Source organism: Primulina tabacum, chromosome 8 (genome assembly GCF_025594145.1).
Source record: "Primulina tabacum isolate GXHZ01 chromosome 8, ASM2559414v2, whole genome shotgun sequence".
NCBI lineage: Eukaryota > Viridiplantae > Streptophyta > Magnoliopsida > Lamiales > Gesneriaceae > Primulina > Primulina tabacum.
Window position 1 is genome coordinate 11,185,343 of NC_134557.1, and position 19,899 is coordinate 11,205,241.

General features: G+C 34.6%; 1 protein-coding gene and 2 long non-coding RNA genes across 3 annotated transcripts in view; all 3 read left to right on the top strand.

Moving 5' to 3' along the window:
* Positions 1 to 3,659, top strand: part of LOC142553737 (uncharacterized) — a 33,517-nt gene extending 29,858 nt beyond the window's left edge. Inside the window, exons 5-9 of the long non-coding RNA XR_012821992.1 lie at positions 2,544 to 2,688; positions 2,764 to 3,033; positions 3,116 to 3,206; positions 3,307 to 3,431; positions 3,612 to 3,659. This is a non-coding gene — a long non-coding RNA (uncharacterized LOC142553737). The remainder of the gene's footprint in view (positions 1 to 2,543; positions 2,689 to 2,763; positions 3,034 to 3,115; positions 3,207 to 3,306; positions 3,432 to 3,611) is intronic.
* A 1,639-nt stretch (positions 3,660 to 5,298) lies between these two features.
* On the top strand, positions 5,299 to 6,321 carry LOC142554519 (uncharacterized). Its single transcript, XR_012822206.1, has 2 exons — positions 5,299 to 5,690; positions 5,771 to 6,321. It is a non-coding gene; the product is annotated as an uncharacterized LOC142554519 (long non-coding RNA).
* Positions 6,322 to 9,148: 2,827 nt separating this feature from the next.
* On the top strand, positions 9,149 to 19,333 carry LOC142553738 (uncharacterized). The gene is made up of 9 exons (XM_075664197.1): positions 9,149 to 9,327; positions 9,748 to 11,400; positions 11,569 to 11,795; positions 11,877 to 12,209; positions 16,410 to 16,656; positions 17,667 to 17,795; positions 17,891 to 18,106; positions 18,416 to 18,539; positions 18,726 to 19,333. Exons 2-9 carry the CDS (start codon positions 9,850 to 9,852, stop codon positions 18,956 to 18,958), a joined length of 3,060 nt encoding a protein of 1,019 aa, XP_075520312.1. The 5' UTR covers positions 9,149 to 9,327; positions 9,748 to 9,849; the 3' UTR covers positions 18,959 to 19,333.
* Positions 19,334 to 19,899: the final 566 nt, after the last annotated feature.

Below are 19,899 nucleotides of genomic sequence, written 5' to 3' on the forward strand. Positions count from 1 at the left end.
TGTGGTTGATGAGTAGAAATGTGTTGGATGAATGAATAAATTTGTAGAAATTGATTTGTATTTATAGTGATTTTTTATTATTATTTTATTTAACTAGCCGTTATAGTTTGTATTTTACAATATTATATAAAAACTAGCCGTTATAGTTTGTTAAATATGATACGTAGTATTTATTTTTCAAAAGAGTCGTTGGCGAATAATGTTAGCGACGGTTTTTCAAAAACCGTCGCTAGTAGTGACTTTTTTTAAAAAACTTTCGAAAGTAGCGACGCTTTTGAATTGGCGACGATTTTTCAAATTCCGGAATAACACCGTTCATTCTTATTAATTTCTTGGCTGCCATGTCAGCGAAGATTAATAATTTTCTTGCCCACATTGGTGCATGAACATTAATGGGCGTTATTAACACCCATTAATGCACCAATGTGGGTGCCCTTACTACCTCATGCTTTACATCAACTATTTGCTACAGTCCTTGTTCATTGTAATCCAACCAATCTGAAACAATTGTGGCTAAAATACGAAAATTTTCTTTCAGAAGATTTTGTGCAAAACAAAACTCTTACCACTAACGCAATTAGACACAAAGTTTTAAACATTCTAGCTAACTATCTCTACTCGATGGGGAAAAAATTGGAAAACTTCTTCCCTGCAAGTGATGATATTCTTATAAGCTTTCATGACAACTTAACAAAAGAATTGCAAAGTGAGCAAGACATAATTACACCTACTAAAGACCTTGATGCTGTTGAACAATTAAACACAAAACAAAAATATGCTTACAATCGAATTTTATATCACGTGATCAACAACAATTTGCCACATGTTTTTTTGTTGATGGTCCTGGAGGTACAGGAAAAACTTTTTTTTATATATAAATCACTTCTTGGTACAATTCGCTCAGCTGGTCACATAGCACTTGCTACAACTACTTCAGGAGTGACAGCATCTTTGTTTCCAGGTGGTCGCACTTTACATTCAAGATTTAAAATTCCTTTGGATGAAAATGATCCGAACCTTTGTAACATTAGTAAACAAACCACATTAGCTCATTTAATCCAAACAACAAAATTAATTATTTGGGATGAGACAACAATGGCTAAACACAGTATTATTGAAAAATTCAATGACATGTTGCAAGACATAATGAGTTCAAATGCATTATTTGGTGGTAAAATCATTGTATTTTGTGGAGACTTTCGTCAAACATTACATGTTACTCTTAAAGGTACAAAAGATGATATAATTGATGCTTCAATCGTCATGTCACCTTTATGGAACCAATTTGACAAATTAAATCTAAAACAGAATATGCGAGCGCTGCTTGATCCTAACTTCTCGTCTTACTTATTGAACGTTGGTGATGGAGTTGAGGATACTAATGAAAAATATGAAATTCAAATACCTTCTAGAATAAACATTCCATTTGTAGATGATATTACTTCTCTAAATATGTTGATCGACATGGTTTTTCCTAATATTACTGATTGTAATTTGGATTTCTCTTTGTTTGTTAAACGAGCCATACTTACTACAAGAAATGATTTTGTGCATGAGATAAATGATGCCCTCATTAATAGATTCCCCGGCGAAGAAACCACATATTTTAGTTGTGATGAAAATGCAAGTAGTTGTATTGTCCCAGACCAAGAAGAGTTGTTTCATTATTTGACTCCTCAAGGACTCCCTCCTCATAAATTAACTTTGAAAGTAAATTCACCCATCATATTGCTGAGAAACATTAATCCAACAGAAGAGCTTTGTAATGGTACGCGTCTTCTTTGCAAAGGTTTTAACAACAACGTTATTTACGCTGAGATTTCAGTTGGTACCCATGCAGGAAAGCCTGTATTTATTCTCGGTATAACAATAGAAGCTCCAATCGATAACTTCTCATCTATTCCATTTAAAAGAAAGCAATTTCCAATACGATTATGTTATGCAATGACCAATAATAAAGCACAAGAGCAAACTTTAGATTATGTTGGTGTGTATTTAAAAGAGCCCGTTTTCTCACATGGACAACTTTATGTTGCGCTATCAAGAGCCAAAACCATCGATCAATTGACCGTGATGCTTAGACCATCAATCCCATTTGTTCGAATTACAAATTACACTAAAAACATCGTGTATCGTGAGGTACTAGAGGCTGAAAATATACGCTAGCATAGGCAATCTCTTAACCTACTTTCTTTATACGTACTACATGCCCACTTCCTATGCTTTTTTGGATGGTTTAAATGAACTAACCCCTTATTTGAATTGTGGATCTTTATTTTTAAAAACCTTCATATCTACTGCTGCTACATTTAATTTCATGTTACTTAGTGTCATACTCCTAAAACAAAACAATACTTTTAGTTTCAGCTTTCACATCCTAAAAACTCCAATGAAATCACCAGTAATTATAACTGTTTGGAAATTCCTACCACATAAACTACAATTATTATTGTTTACAGTAGTCAATTTCTTCACCTAAAATTAACTACTACAATTTTCTAAATTGCTCGTACTGATTCTTCTCCATTTTTGTTCCCATTTAGGTCAATGGAAGATAAGTGCACAATGCTTGAACATCTAAAACCTGATCTTCACAACTGGTTCGTCAAAGTTTTTGTGTCAGAGAAAACACCAATCCGCTTTGCAAAATGGGGAAGACAATAAAAATTTGTTTTCATTGACAAAGAGGTTCATTCATTTATATTTTTTCCCAAAAACTTATTGTTGTAGCATATCTTTTACTTCTATAATTTATGTCAACAGAATACAAGCATGCAGTGCATATTTACGAAAATGATGTCGACCAATTTGACAAATTGCTTACGTTGTACAAAACATACTGTGTGGGCAATGCAAAAATTAAAGAAATAATTGGCAACACCCCAATTCTGGCAGCTTCCAAATATCAAATGATCCTTAATGCCTACATCAAGCTTACCGCTGAGGAAAATCAGTTACCCATTGCCCCTGCCTATCACTCGACACCATTTGCACAATGTCATGAATTAGCAGATGTTGCAAACAAACAAATCAGTTATGATCTTCCTCGGGTTTTTCTCCTCTTTATAGCTATAACATTACTTTTATTTCTGACTAGATTAATTTTTTTTACCAGATTTGTTATGCAGCGTCATACATGTCTTCCCAGCACGCTACGTCGAAAAAACTAAAAGAAACTTACATGATTTTGTAGTTGTCAATGAAGAGTAAGCCACTTTAGCTCAAAACAAATAATGTAAACTTATACGATTCAAAACTTTCTCCAAATCTATTGAATTCACAATTAGAGTTTTATTATGCGCACAGGCGTACACCCTTAATCCTTACATTGTGGGAGGAAATTCTTCAAAGCGAAACAACCTATTTAGCTGAAAATGTTCACAGTATGCCCATAATTTTAGGAATGCAGCTTTCTGTCAACACCTTCTATGGTAAAATTTCTTTTTTATTAACCTATCAAAAAATGCAAATGGCTATGTTAAAATGATTCATAACTTAGTTTATGTTGTTGCTAATGTTCACATTCGATCTAATACAATTATTTTGTCGTATCCAGATGATGCTAAGAATCGTTTTAAAAATACATTCTCACAGGAAATGTATTATTGTAGGGCTGTCCATTGGAACATTTCCCAATGTCACTATTTTATTTGATCTCCATTACCACAGACAGACCAGTTGAAATTATGGTAATTTACAACTTCACCATTAGTATGTTTTTTAAAGCTTCACAACTACTTATTTTTTTTACCAACAAACTACTATATTTAATGCATAAGTTTACCATTGTTGCTCTTTTCTAATATGGTTTACTGTTACTCTTCTCATATTTCGTTATTCGAATGCTTACATTTTGCACGTCTTTTTATTTGCACGTATCGCTTTCATTTAACTTATTATTTACACCGAAAACAGACTACAGTGTAGTTATTTGTGCCAAACTATAACTCATTATGTTATCCATTACTATAACTCTTGTACCACCACCAACTTAGACTTCACCAGATCTCAAACATAAACTGAAATCTTTATACATCTGCTTTAAAAATCGGTTATTCATCTTCGAAGTACAATATGACAATTATTTCCATTCCTTTTAATCCACGTACTCTATTTTTTTATTGTTGATATGTGAAACCTTTAAGAATTTCAGCTAGATATTTTAGCTGCATTTGTTTTTTTTCTTATCTTGTATTTTCTAACATTATTCATCGTCTCAGCATAATTAACATTGTAAAGTTTACAACATAAAAAAATATGATAAATGAAAATTCACTATTTGTTATTTTGTATAGAGTTTTACAATTATTCTTTGCTCTTTCAGAAAAAATCTTTTTTTTCCTTGCTTATTTTTGCCCATAACTCATTATCTACAACAAAATAAGATAAGATATTGTTACATTACCTAATTTTAGCCACTTTTGTTAGCTATTATTTAATTTGTTTTATAACTAAAATCTTACACCTCAAGTGTCCAGCATAAACTGAAATCTACAATTGATATCCACCATATTCATAACCACACTCTCATTTTACATATTGTTCTTCTAGAGCTGAAACAAAAATAAATGTTTGCATATTTTCCTGTCATCTAATTTACACTTATAGCTTTTTTTTAACTCATTAACTACAACAAAACAACATAAAATATTGTTACCTAGGCCTAATTCTTGCCACTTTTATTAGTTATTGTTGCATTTCTTGTATAGCTAACACATTAGAACCCTTTAAGTGGTGCTAGCATAAATTGAAATCTACAATTGATTTCCATCATATTCTTAGCCATAGTCTTACTTTACATATTGTTTTTTCAGACTTCAAAGTACATAGACAATTTGTGAGTATAACCATGTTAATTTTTCATATTCTTGAACCTATTCTTCTCATTATTCAAAGATATTTTCATTCATTCTCATTGTCTGCTTTTCAAAACTTCTACTACTGACATTACAAGTAAACCAAATCAAACTTTGGAGCGCTTTTTTTTTTGCTTAACACATAATTTGTTTCTGTTTATCTTTAAGTATGCTAGCTTTCTATAAATACAAAAAAAGTAACTTACACACCAGAACTTTCATAGGATGAAATCTAACAAAGAATATGTAGAGGCTGTTATTTCCCAGAGGCTGTATGAAAAAGAAAATCAGAGCATATACCAACCACTTGAATATCAGATTCGCCAAATTAGTCAAATTCTAAGCCTGACTGAAATGGTAATATCTTACTCATTCAAACACTAGTTTGCATTTCTATAAATTTCATGAGTACACCCTAATATCACTAGATTTTTACTCACATGTTAAATCTTTCTGGGTTAGGGCTAGAATAAAGATTAATGATCTAGAGTGCAGTCTATATTTTTTAGCATGCCCAAGCTGTTCTAGACCTTTTGGAGCTGCGTATACATACGAATTCACGTGTTTCTACTGCAATCATGATTTTCCAAGTCCAAAACCACTGTTAGTTATCTATATACTTTAAATACCTAAGATATTAACATAATAATATATAATACTTTTACTCCAAATTGTAAAAACCTTACATTGTCACAAACTATTTCCACACAGATTACGTTTTTCAGGCAGAATTATTTGACTGGGACTGGGAGTCTGAATGCCAACGTGGAACACAAGGAAGCAACATTCTTGTTAGGCATGTCAGCGGAAGAGATCATTATAGCTGAACACGAGGTAAAATTGATTAAGACACAGTTTTCTTCAACACAAAACTCTCCATATCTTCGATATTTAATTTAACTTACATACAACAGGGAAGACAGCTTAAATCTTACGAAATCAATGAAAAAATAAAAAATTTGCAATTTCTCTTCCAAATTAGAACATCCAAAAAATGAAGCAAGGGGTAGAAGTTTTGTCAGGAACACAGTTATAGCATGCCTTCCGCCAATTGAACCATCATCAACATCGCACACTTCTGAAGAAAAGAGCTCATCTTTACATGTGCACAAAGAGTTGCTGCCAGATGTTACCACACTTGATTCTCAAGAAAGCTCCTCAACAGTACATGAAGCACCTCTTCCAACAAATCAGATTGAACATTATCCCAGTACAAGTGTTAAAAGAAAACTCAATTCCAAAGAAGATATAGCACAGAGAGATCTGAAATATGTTAAAGAAGACTGAGATACTTATAATGTACTCAGTTTTAAACTATTACGCAGCAATTTTCTTATAAATGTTTTGCCGTAAACAGGACATGAAATTTTTTTGAAATGTATATACGTATAGAATTCCACTAGAAACTCTTATGTATATGTGATATGCTTTTACTGCTAACCATGCCATACATGTTATTACAGAACGTTGTATCATATTTATGTTGAAGACTATAGTTATTTCTACAGTATTCATCCATTTAACTCGGAGTCGATAAATACCATAAACTTTTTGCTACGCAGTTCAAGCAACAAAGGAAAAGTCGCAACAATAAATTGGGAAACAAGAGCTCTAGCCTTTCTGCAGCTTCAAAGCCATCCATTGTTTATGAGGTACAACCCCTTACTAAAATGCACTCTCTTCCGGCTAACAGTTGATGTTCTCGAATATTAGGTGATTTGCATGCTTCAATTAATTCAGATTCTTATGCCCATTGCAATTAGTGTTCTATGTTGTTGCTTTTAAGCCTCTTAGTATATCTATAGATTTCTGCCAGAAATTTGTAGTTTCCTCAAATAAGTTAAATTGTTGTATTTTGTGAATTCTGTATATTTCAAACTATGAATGAATTTGCAAGACAATGGTTCGCCTCTAATGAGTGCACTGTCAGATATAACATGCTTCATATAATGTTCTCTTTGTAACAAGCCAATACTACGCTAACTCATAAATCTTAGGCTGAATGCAAAACTATAGACAAAATAATCAGCAGACCAATACTATGCACATGTTATCACTATGATTTACATTCATGTTATACTTGCTCAGTTATTATACTATTGTTTTCTTTATTCAGCTGCTGCAATGCACAATTGAAAAGAAATTTCATTTCAGGTAACTTGATTATATCTTAATCGTTTAGTTTTAGCAATAAAAAAAACTCACTACTCAATAAAAATTAGAAGAAAAAAACTCATTTAATAAAAATTTATTTATATAAAAAAATATTATGCAGAAAGTTCTTTTGTAAGAGATTCTCACACACATAAATGATGGAGAAACCTAGGAAAAAAAAAGTTCCTTATATATCTGGCTTTACTTCAGTTTTGTAGCCCTCACTGATCCATTCATTTTCACTTGAAGGCTGAGCACTATGAATTGCATTAAGCAATTTTAATTTCTTGCTGTACTTATCTGATTTGTTATGTTGCTTTTTTGCCATCCAATTCTCTTAAATGACAAGTCATCTTCAATTTCAATTCCACTTGAAGGCTGAGCACTCTGAATTGCATTAAGCAATTTTAATTTCTTGCTGTACTTATCTGATGTGTACTATTGCTTTTTTGCCATCCAATTCTCTTAATGACAAATTATCTTCAAACACAACCTTTGCTATCTCAATTTTTCTTATGGTTGTACGAACATGTTAAAAACTCTACTAAATAATTCGAGAACATATAAATATAGAACAATAATGAACATCATCATGAACCACATAGTTAAAACTACCCACATAAATTAATTGAAATATGCTTTAAAGTTATTCATTTAAATGTTGAAATCAATTTCTCTACTCTCTTTTTTCAGGTATAACTTCATATACTATATTTATTTCTTTAATTAAACTTTGTTTTTTCCTACTCAAAATTTAAAATTTTGAAATCTTAAACATATTAGCTATATCTTATCTCACTTTTTTTATCAACCAAATGTTATTTTATATGTTTAGTTTTGCGTTACGATATACAGTACAAACTCTTGCTCGACAAAAAAAAAAATTGAATTCCTTCCAATTTGAAAATTGTTTTATTGTTTGTAACAATGTTCATTTTTTTGACACACAACACAGAAAAATGATGACTAAGCTTTCTTCAAAGTTACAAATGTCAAAAATAAACCATGCGATGACTAGCCTTTCTTTTTTATTGAAAATAGTAGCTTTTATTCCAACACGTATCAATAGTTGTTAATAACTCATCTAAAAAAACCACCTCTTTTGCCATATATAGATATCTACTTACCTTATTTATTGCTTCAAAGTTAGTTAATTATTTTACCATAATTTCACTCTCTTTATTAGCTATATCTTTTGTTCATCATCAAATCTAATGGAAAATTACCTATATTATACTTGTATCGACTGTAGACAATGTTACTATAACTATCTATTTCAAAAAGAAGTTGAAGTTATGATGAAAAGATTTTACTCCAACTCAGTATGGACAGTCATCTTCCGGCGAGTGCTTACAATGGAATCAAATCTTTCTCTTTTGATAGAATATGCAACTGATATTGAGAAAGAATTAGATATCAAAAATATGCATGCATCAACATCAACCGATTGTCCACTAAATAAATAAGCAAATGTTTTCCTTGTGCTGTATAAAATGCTTAGTTATAAATTGTTTGTGTCTACCTATTAAGAATTTTAGTTGTACTATATCTAATCTACATATATAAAAGTTGTTTTTCATTTCTTATTTCTACGAATTTTTTTTGCCTTGTAATATATTTACCCCATCTGTAATCCATTTTACATATAACATATTAAAATTTGCTTTTTCCTTGCCATGAGAATTAAGATAATTCTATTCATATCTTTTAGTTTTTTTTATTAAACTTTTGTTACACTGTTGTTATCGGTGGTTCTACAAATTCAATAAAATTCTATATTTTCATATCTTCAAAAATAAAGTGGCAATGCTAATAAATATATCACCTAAGCTCTTAAATATGAAGTAAAGAAATCCTCAAACATCTTTTAGTAATATTTACTTTAAGTATAGATTAATAAATTCATTAACCTAATCAATATCAAATATCCAATAACCTCCTGAAAATGAAAAAGTTCTCGTCTGACAGTAAAATCCTTATACAAATATAAAAAAATATCCTTAATTTATTAATGAAAAAAAAAACATATGCTGCATAACAAACTTGGGAAAATACCTCAAAAATTGAGGTTATCAAAACTAGTAATATATTAATCTCATTTTTATAAATTTTAGATTTAATTATAACTCCTCGGTTCATTGACTAAACATATTATTTTGTACAAAGTTCTGGAAAAGGAAACCTCAATCAGAAAAAGCGAGCGACGAAAGAATGACGAGATCTATTATTCATAGTCGGATGTGGCGTTGAATTGAATGTTCATTTCTGCGATGAGGTTTAGGGTTTAATCTGACAATTTTTTGTATCATTTGCTCAGGTATCATATTGCTTACCAGCCATCGGTCGATCAATTTATTGTTGATATTATCGCACCAATCGATGATAAAAAGAATTGAGCTGTCGATGGAATTTTTGTGTGATCGATTTTCCTTCCAAGTTCAAATGTTTTTATTTCACGTTCCTTTGGTTTTTCTGCGCTTGGGCTTCATTAAAGTGTTTGAATTTTGGTTCATTTTTCATCATGTTATTGGGGAACCTCAGTTATTTTGCTCGCTGTTGCAATTGCGAGGGATATATTTGTTTTGTACATCTTTCGTTTTTGTTTATGTTTGTTCTAATAGTTTGAATTTATGATTGTTATTTTGATTTTTGGTTAGGTGGTACTTGTACAGGTAGAATTGTGTTAAAAATACTCGTATTTATTGATAATTCACGTCCTTCTTCTTTCGTTGAGTAGGGTGTTTGTGGGTAGGAAGACAGTTCAAAGTGCTTATCCTCAGCAAGAGAAGTGTGGAAGGTTGGATATATATCCTTTCTTTGTAAGATTTGGTGAATTGCGATGGCTTGGTTTAGAGGTGGGTCTCAGGTGGCAAAGCTTGCTGTGAGGCGAAATATATCACAAAGTGCTTCATACTTGGCAAGAACTCGGCTCTCTCCTGTGCAGAACCGATACTTTCACTCCACAGTTTTTAAGTCAAAGGCCCAATCAGCTCCTGTCCCTCGTCCTGTTCCACTCTCCAGGTTGACTGATAGCTTTCTGGATGGTACCAGCAGTGTTTATCTTGAAGAGCTCCAGAGGGCATGGGAGCAAGATCCCAATAGCGTTGATGAATCATGGGACAACTTCTTCAGGAACTTTGTAGGTCAGGCGAGTACATCACCTGGCATTTCTGGCCAAACGATACAAGAGAGTATGCGGCTTTTGTTGCTTGTGAGAGCTTACCAGGTTTTTGGTCACATGAAAGCTTCATTGGATCCACTGGGCTTGGAACAGAGGCCCATTCCTGATGATCTAGACCCAGCCCTTTATGGTTTCTCAGAAGCTGATCTTGATAGAGAATTCTTCATTGGTGTTTGGAGAATGCATGGGTTCTTGTCTGAGAATCGTCCAGTGCAAACTTTAAGGGCTATATTGACTAGATTAGAACAGGCTTATTGTGGAAAAATTGGTTATGAATACATGCATATCACAGATCGTGAAATGTGCAACTGGTTGAGAGACAAAATTGAGACTCCAACACCGATGGAGTATAGTCATCAGAGGCGAGAGGTGATCCTTGACCGGCTTATTTGGAGTACTCAATTTGAGAATTTCTTAGCAGCAAAATGGACTGCAGCCAAGAGGTTCGGGCTTGAAGGTTGTGAGACATTGATTCCCGGCATGAAGGAGATGTTTGATAGGTCAGCTGATCTCGGGGTAGAGAGCATAGTTATTGGAATGTCGCACAGAGGAAGACTGAACGTTCTGGGAAATGTCGTCAGGAAACCACTGCGACAAATATTTAGCGAGTTTAGTGGAGGTACAAAACCTGTGGATGAGGTCGGCCTTTACACTGGAACAGGGGATGTTAAATATCATTTGGGAACTTCGTACGATAGGCCAACTCGGGGTGGTAAGAGAATTCACTTGTCTTTGGTTGCTAATCCAAGTCACTTAGAGGCAGTGGACCCTGTTGTGGTAGGGAAAACTAGAGCCAAACAATATTACTCTAATGACGTTGACAGAACAAAAAACATGGGTGTCTTGATCCATGGGGATGGTAGTTTTGCTGGACAAGGTGTTGTCTATGAAACCTTGCATCTTAGTGCTCTTCCAAATTACACCACTGGCGGGACCATTCACATTGTAGTGAACAATCAAGTAGCATTCACTACCGACCCTAAAGCAGGAAGATCTTCACAGTATTGCACAGATGTTGCCAAAGCTTTGAGTGCACCAATTTTCCATGTCAATGGTGACGATGTAGAGGCAGTTGTTCACGCCTGCGAACTTGCTGCGGAGTGGCGGCAGATATTCCACACTGATGTTGTGGTTGACATTGTGTGCTATCGTCGATTTGGGCACAATGAAATTGATGAGCCATCCTTCACTCAACCTAAAATGTACAAGGTTGGTTTGTATATTACCTTTTATGGTTCAAACGTTTATTGATTTACTGGTATCTTTACCTTTTATTTCTGAGATTCTTTTTAAAAGTCCATTCTTACTGATGCCCGATATTCAGTCTTGCGTTGATTATTGAAGCTTCTTAATCTCTTACTTCAATGCCTTTTATAGGTTATACGGAACCATCCTTCAGCACTTGAGATTTACCAAAAAAAACTGCTAGAATCTGGTCATGTGAACAAAGAAGACATTGATAAGATAAGCAGCAAAGTCCTAAAAATTCTCAATGAAGAATTTGTTGCCAGCAAAGACTATGTCCCTCAGAGAAGGGACTGGCTTTCAGCTTACTGGACTGGTTTCAAGTCTCCTGAACAGCTTTCACGTATCCGTAACACTGGGTAACGCTATATTCGTTATTTATATTATGCAGTTCTTTATTGCTTAATGCTTATTGTGTAATTTACATATTATTTTTTCAGAGTCAAACCTGAGATTTTGAAGAATGTTGGCAAGGCTATCACCACTCTGCCTGAAAATTTTAAACCTCATAGAGCAGTGAAGAGAATTTTTGAAGACCGTGCCAAAATGATTGAGACAGGGGAGGGTATTGACTGGGCGGTGGGAGAAGTACTCGCCTTCGCGACATTGCTTATAGAAGGAAATCATGTTAGATTGAGTGGACAGGATGTTGAGCGTGGTACTTTCAGCCATAGACACTCTGTTCTACATGATCAGGAAACTGGGGAACAATACTGCCCTTTAGACCATGTCATGATAAACCAAAATGAAGAGATGTTTACTGTAAGTAACAGGTATGTTCTGGTACTATGTCTGCTCTATATTTCAAGTTAAGTGAATGCGATCGATCTTAGTTTCCTTTTTCATGCTCTGGTTGACCGTTTTGTTTTCGGTAGATTATTTTTGGAGTGTATTGATCTTAGTAACTGTAAGTAATAAAAATTAACTTCAAACCATTCTAAATGATATTACTCTATTTTCCTTTGTAACCATTAACAATGCTTTGTAAATTCTTCTTGTTTATGCATAAATAAATTGCAGTGAACATCACTTCAAGACATGTCTAATTCATTGTACTGAGTCAAGGAGAGATACTTTTGAAAGGACGAGAAATCTGATTGAAGTTGTTTGTTTTTGAACCTTTTGTGTGTCGTATGGTTGCTTTTGTCAGAAAATCCTAACAAAATAACCTGTTATATTTATACTTCTGGTTTTTTCTTGGATTTATTTATTTGAATTCATATGCTTCCAGCTTCTTTTTTTTTTTTTTTTTGATAAGAAACTTTGATTTAATATAATAGATTTAAAGTTTACAAAACCAGTGGATGAGCGATCCACGAAACATAACCGTGATCAAAAACAGCCCTAGCACTAGGAACAAATAAAATTCCAATCCCTAACTAGGTCCGATATTCGCAATATTGTGAAACTGCGTTATGTTGAGCGTCCAAGTCGCCACTCTGAACTTGATCTTCTCCCATAGTTCTTCCTCCGAATCCTCTTTATCGCTGAAAATTCTGTTATTGCGTTCCATCCAGATTGACCAGAAAATGCACTGAATCACTACGTACCAGAATTCCATTAGACCCTTCCCGTTAAGGAATTCCTGATCCATAAGCAGCATGTCCCTCGATCTGCAAGGGAAAGTCCATTGGAAGCCCAAATGCTGCATGACTTTGATCCATATTGTAGTCGTGAAAGCACAGTGCAGCAGTAGGTGGTCCTGATTCTCCCCGCTTCTCTTGCATAAGCAGCACCACTGGGGACTTAAAATTATGCCCGGCCTTCTTCTCTGTATTTCATCGCAAGTCTGCAATTTCCCCAAAGCCACATTCCATGAAAACACTTTTACCTTTTGTGGTATCGGTACTTGCCAAATGTTAGTGTATTGTGGGAAAATTGGAAAAGTGCATACTGGAAAGAATGATGAATAAAAGATGAAACGGAAAAGACTCCGGAAGGATCCCCCAACCAAACACGAGTATCCATAGTACCCACAGACAATGTAACGGAATCTAAGACCCCTAATAGGTTACTGCACTCTTCCAACTCGAAAGTATTTAACCCTCTTCTAAACCTAACGTCCCACTGAAAGCTAGACTGATCCTGACTATCATTACTTGAATAAAACTGGTTAATTGGCTTGTTGGTACACGAAGAGAGGCGGTACAGACGCGGAAAACACTCTCTGAATGGCATCTCACCTACCCACATATCCTCCCAGAATCTTAAAATGTTTCCCCCATTTAGCACCGTGCCAATCATCTGATGACAAGTCGTGTGAGAACTAGAGATGAACTTCCAAGGGATTCTCAAAGTCGATGTCCTGGCCAACCTTACATCCCACCCATTTTCTTCATTCCCGTAAATGCTTCCCAAAACTTTTTTCCATAACGAGTCTTTTTCTACCGCGTACCTCCACCACCATTTTCCTAATAGAGCCTTATTTCTTAAGCGAATGTTACCCAATCCAAGACCTCCCTTATCTTTCGGCTTGCACACTTGTTCCCAACTAACAACGTGGCAATGCGTCTCCCCATCGGCCCCATCCCATAGAAAGTCCCTCATCATTTTTTCCATAATCTTAGCCACGCGAACCGGTACGTTGAACAGAGACATATAGTAGGTTGGCATTGCGCTTAGAACCGTTTATCAATAAAACGACCCCCTCTCGATAGAAATGACTTCTTCCAACTTGCCAACTTTTTCAACATTTTTGACACCACAGGTGCCCAAAATTCCGTCTTATTTGGATTCCCTCCCAACGGTGCACCCAAGTACGTAATCGGCCATTGCTCTTTCTTGCACCCAATTTCCGAAGCCAATCCCTCAACTTCCTCATCCGAGTAGTTCATTCCTAGAACAACACTTTTATCAAAGTTAATTTTCATTCCAGATCTGCTGCAGAACAGTTTTAAAAGTTCGACCACCTCCAACATGTGTATCTTTGATTGAGTAAGAAACAATGTGTCATCCGCGAATTGAATGTGCGAAATCTCTATGTTATCCCTTCCAACCGCAAGACCTCTCACAACATTTGCCGCCTTCGCCTTATCCACCAACCTCCCCAACCCATCGATCACTAGATTAAAGAGGAAGGGGGATAAAGGATCTCCTTGTCGGAGCCCTCTTTCCCCTTTAAACTTCCCCCTAGGTTTTCCATTGATTAAGATGGAAAATGAATATACCTGGTTTCAAACAAAGATTAAGGTAGTGTTTGGTTGAGCTTTCAATTCAATTATGAAGTTTTGCAAAAACATATTGAAATAGTATTTGGGCATAGATTTTGATGTTATGTGCGAAGGGAGATTTATCGTAATTTTATTCGGAAAAAAATTGGAGTGTAATGATTTGTAGAAAAAAGAATGATTGTGCGACTATTATGCTTTTTGTTTTTTTATTTGAAATGGAAAATGAATGGTGGGGTAAAAATTTTGGAAAAGAAAATGATTGGTGGTGATTTGATTTATACATCTAGAAATGGTTGGAATCTTGAGTTTAGTCGCACTAAAACATTCCATAAAATTTTTGAAGTCCCATGGATTCAAGTTGGATTATTTTATGATACCAGGCTAATGGTTTGACTAATTACCGTGGTATCAAGATAGCTAGGAGGGAATATCCTTCTTGGGATAGATGAAATACCTGCCTTACCCAATGAAACAAGTATCCATCCTGAATCTTATCAAGCCCTAGCATGCAGCAAGTCTTAAGTGTAAGTATAAAAAAATTGATGATTGTTAAATGGACAACTTAGTTTTAACATCAGGTTTAGTTTACATGCTGTCATTTTCTGCAGCATTGATTTCAAACCTAAAGCATCAAAGAATGAATATAAATATAGCTCTAGTTTGTGAGGCAGAACAGATTAAAAGCAGAAATAATAAGTGAGGTGACTGAATTAATAAGTAATAAGTGACAAATACAGTACGTAGTACATTGTCATACGCTAATTTTCCTCATCAGCATAATTCTGCTCACTTTTATTGTGCTTATAATGGAACCTGTAAATCCATGATCCTCCTCTTCTAAGTTGACATTGGCCTCTTCTGTTTCCTTGTCCATTTATTGACATGCTATAGTGACAGATAGAGTTAGTGCCCTAAAAAATTTGGTACAAAAGGAGCAAATTTTAGCATGCCGTTAGCTGTATTTACTCCAATAGCTACATGAAAATGATTTTGTTTTATGAAATTTATTGCAATTTTTTTTTATCAAATGGAACTTCGAGAAAACATGTTTTTATTTGTCGATACTATTTCAAGAGGTTCTAGAGCACCGAAGAAGCATGTGCTTTACTGCACACTAATGCTTGAAAAAATGTAATGGTTCATTGTGAGGCCCTGTGCTCAAGCATATTCTTTTTGACTCTTTGAGAACTTTGATTTTGATAAAAACCAAAGTCATGGACCCATGTTGTAACATTGCTTCCCATATCTCATCTATGCAACAAATGAAAAAAAAAGGAAAGAAAACTAGATTGTCTTTCAAGAATTTACGAAGGGTAATTCCTTACCCTTTATTCTCTCAGTAAGTTCAAAGACTGAGATACCTAATTTTCTAAAAAAGCAAACCATATCAAAATGTTATCATAATTAGTGGAATTCTAGTTAAATCTAACTAAGTTGGAATAATATAATATCCAACAGACTATAAGTTTCCATCACTGCACTGAAGTTAAATCACTATGCTTCACTTTGGACTGTTACTATGAAATGTAAAATACTTGAATGATGATATCTTTTGCTCATTTGCATGAGCTTTCAATGTTTTGCTGTGGGTTGACCTAGTGGTTGAACCTTTGCATTGTTGATGTGGTTCATTTTCTAATTTGAGATTGTTTTCATTGTCATATTGTAGTCATCACCTTACACAATTAGTTCTCATGGTTTACATGATATTTTGATTCTTCATTGCTTTTTAAAATTCACTTTAATAATTTTGTGGCTACCATGAAAAATATTATTTATTAATTACTACCGGGCTTTCTCCAGCTCTCTTTCAGAGTTTGGAGTTTTAGGATTTGAATTAGGTTATTCGATGGAAAATCCCAATTCTCTAGTGCTGTGGGAAGCGCAGTTTGGTGATTTTGCCAATGGAGCTCAGGTGATATTTGACCAGTTTGTGAGCAGTGGGGAGTCCAAGTGGTTACGTCAAACTGGATTGGTTGTGCTGCTACCCCATGGATATGATGGTCAAGGCCCTGAACATTCAAGTGCGCGTTTGGAGCGTTTCCTTCAGGTATTGTTATTATCTCCATCATCCTGTTGCTTATCCCCATTTTAATTTTTTTTGTTTACACTATTATTTTTATAAACCTACTTGTAACAAAAAAAATGTCTCCTGTAGGGAGCCTTTCTTGTACACATATTTCCTTCATTTGGGGACTGTCTTCTTGTATTAGTCAAGTGTTTCTATTTTTCCCTATTTGGTGACTGAGTGGATTCTCTGTGTACTGACCTCGAGATAGAATAGAATAGAATATCATTAAAACCCGTTGGGTGTTTTGTCGAGCCCCTCATATTTTCCCTGGCACATGGGATAAAGTGCAGCCATTCAAAAGATCGTTTGAGGTTTCTGAAATAGATTCCTATGCTTTGTATGGCAGTCCCCCTCTGGACGATTGATGTCCAATTTCAGTGATCTACTCTATGATGATGGCTCTGAAGGTCCTCACATCTTTTTGCCTGAAGATTTGTCTGATGAAATGTAAATAAATATTATACCAGTTATACCCCTTTCTTATTTTTAAATTTTTAAAAAAATTTAGGGAAGGAGAGAGGGTACGGACTAGATGATATGTTACTTGGATCTTATGTTGAAGGGCTTTGGGGTTATGAAACTAAAAGAGATCATTAATGTCAAATTAAATAAGTGACTTTGTATCATGTTGGGGTCGAATTTATGATATTTCCTATCTTCTAATGCGTTTTTTTGGTATTGTGAAACTGTTCCAATTTAAACATTGAATTATTGAGTAAGTTTCGATGGAGAAATCACTTTTTTTTTTTCAATTTTTTGTAATCTTCAGGCATCTTATCTTTATCATAATTGAAGCGAATTCAGCAATATTGTGGTGCATGATGGAAATTGGTATTTTGTGCAATGCTACAAATTTGTTGTTTCCTTTGCATAATGGCTTATAACATTTTCTGTGATCGCTTATTTGCCATCTACCTTAACGAAGAAGTCTCACTTTTCTTTTGTACTTTATCAAGGAATAATAAATTGACTTTTTTTTTGTATTGCAGATGAGTGATGATAATCCTTTTGTAATACCTGAGATGGATTCAACCCTTAGAAAACAGATTCAAGAATGCAATTTTCAAGTGGTGAATGTAACTACTCCTGCTAATTATTTCCACGTTTTGCGGCGCCAGGTAAGTGAATTTGGATAGATAAAGCTGTATTATTCATACGAGTCTCATACATTCCTTATGTTCTAAGTGCTAACCTTTTCTTATATATGTTTCAGTTACACAGGGATTTCCGTAAACCTCTTATTGTTATGTCACCCAAGAACTTGCTTCGTCATAAGGACTGCAAATCCAATTTGTCTGAGTTTGATGACGTTCAAGGTCACCCTGGTTTTGACAAGCAAGGAACCAGATTTAAGCGGCTCATAAAAGACCAGAATGATCACTCGGATCTTGAAGAGGGTATTAGACGGCTAGTTCTCTGCTCAGGAAAGGTGAGATATTTTTTTGTCTTTCCTACTTTCCTTGCTAGTTCCTACTGTCTTGTCACTATTTCACTTTTTGTTTTGACTTTTTTTGTTTTCGTGGGTTGATGGTATGGTGTGCATGCACCAAGTTTTTTGATAATATAGATTTATGTTGCCATAAGATGATTAATTAAGATGTCCAGGTAATGGTTCTGAAGAAAGGATACGGTACCCTTCAGAGAAGTACAAAGTTACCGCAGTATGGCTAGGAAATTTATATTTTTGTTGTAAATTTATTAATTTATGGAATATAATTTTGTTGTTGTTTATTTGCAGGTCTACTATGAGCTCGATGAAGAAAGGAAAAAAGTTGGTGGGAAGGATATTGCAATTTGTAGGGTGGAACAACTTTGTCCATTCCCTTATGACCTCATCCAACGTGAATTGAAGAGATATCCAAGTATGACTTTAAAAAGTTTGCTAGCATATCAGTATGTTATCCAAACACTGGAGCATTTAGGATGGTCTTTACTTGATAAACTGTAGACTATATCATTTACATAAAAACTATATTGAGGTATATCAAAAGTGTCGGCTTGTGATATATTCTACTTACTTCTGGTTTCATTTTTTACTATTGTTCTAGATGCTGAGATCGTTTGGTGTCAGGAAGAGCCCATGAACATGGGTGCATACAGCTATGTTGCCCCTCGTCTAGGCACTGCAATGAAGGCACTGAGTAGAGGTACTGTTGATGACATTAAGTATGTTGGCCGTGCTCCATCTGCCGCAACGGCTACTGGCTTTTACCAAGTTCACGTGAAAGAGCAAACTGAATTAGTCCACAAAGCTATGCAGCCCGATCCAATCAATTCTTGAAATTCTAGCGGTCAAGTGATTGCAGTGAAGCCTTTTTCTGTGTTTGAGACGTTTTTCACATTTCAAATGGGCAGCTGTTTCAAGCTTCAAATGATCATATTGTTATTTTTGTGAGAATAAAGATACTGTCTGAGACTCTGAAATCAATGTAGTCATTGATGAAATATTACTTTTATGCCAGCATGTTGTAAAAGAGTTCGACGTTTTTGTTATCATGTGTATTAATTGCCATGTATCTTTTATTTTGCAAGCAGAAGAGTTCTGGTGATTTTTTCGAGTTTATCAAAGTGCTCGAATGTTTTTGTTTGTGTTCTGGATTTGGAATCTTGATATGGCTAATTTGAATTGGCTATAAAAAGTTGACTTTTTTGCAGTTTGGTTGATTCTGTAATGATATTCGACGTGTTAATATTGATTTTTTGGTGCAAGTGGCAGATTAAACTGGAACCACTCTGTAGCTTTCATGATTTGATTCGGTTTGTGCATAACATTTGTTCGGTTTTGGTTCGTAGAAATGGAAGTTAACAACCTCTCAAATTTTGAACACTGGAATTCTCGTTATGTGACAGACCAAATCGAAATTCATTCCAACCAAGTAATTGATCATAATCGAAATACGATAGACGCGATAATTTACTCAGTGTAATAAAAGTAGCCATCGTTCTTTCTTATAAAACTAGAAACTTCGACTTTGTCACCTAAATATTTGTCTTATTTGCATAAATTCTTGTTTGTAGTCTGAGTAAAATGGTAGTATACACTATCTTGTATAAAAATATTTCAGATTTGGTAGTGATACTTGGGGGCTGTAAAACCAAAGTTTCTGTAAACTTAAGCACCGAAACATAACTAAACATCTTTACAAAGAATCTTAATGCTGATATTCCCAGCACTATGGCATATTATTAATTAATTACTAATTCTCCTCCCACCGCATCATC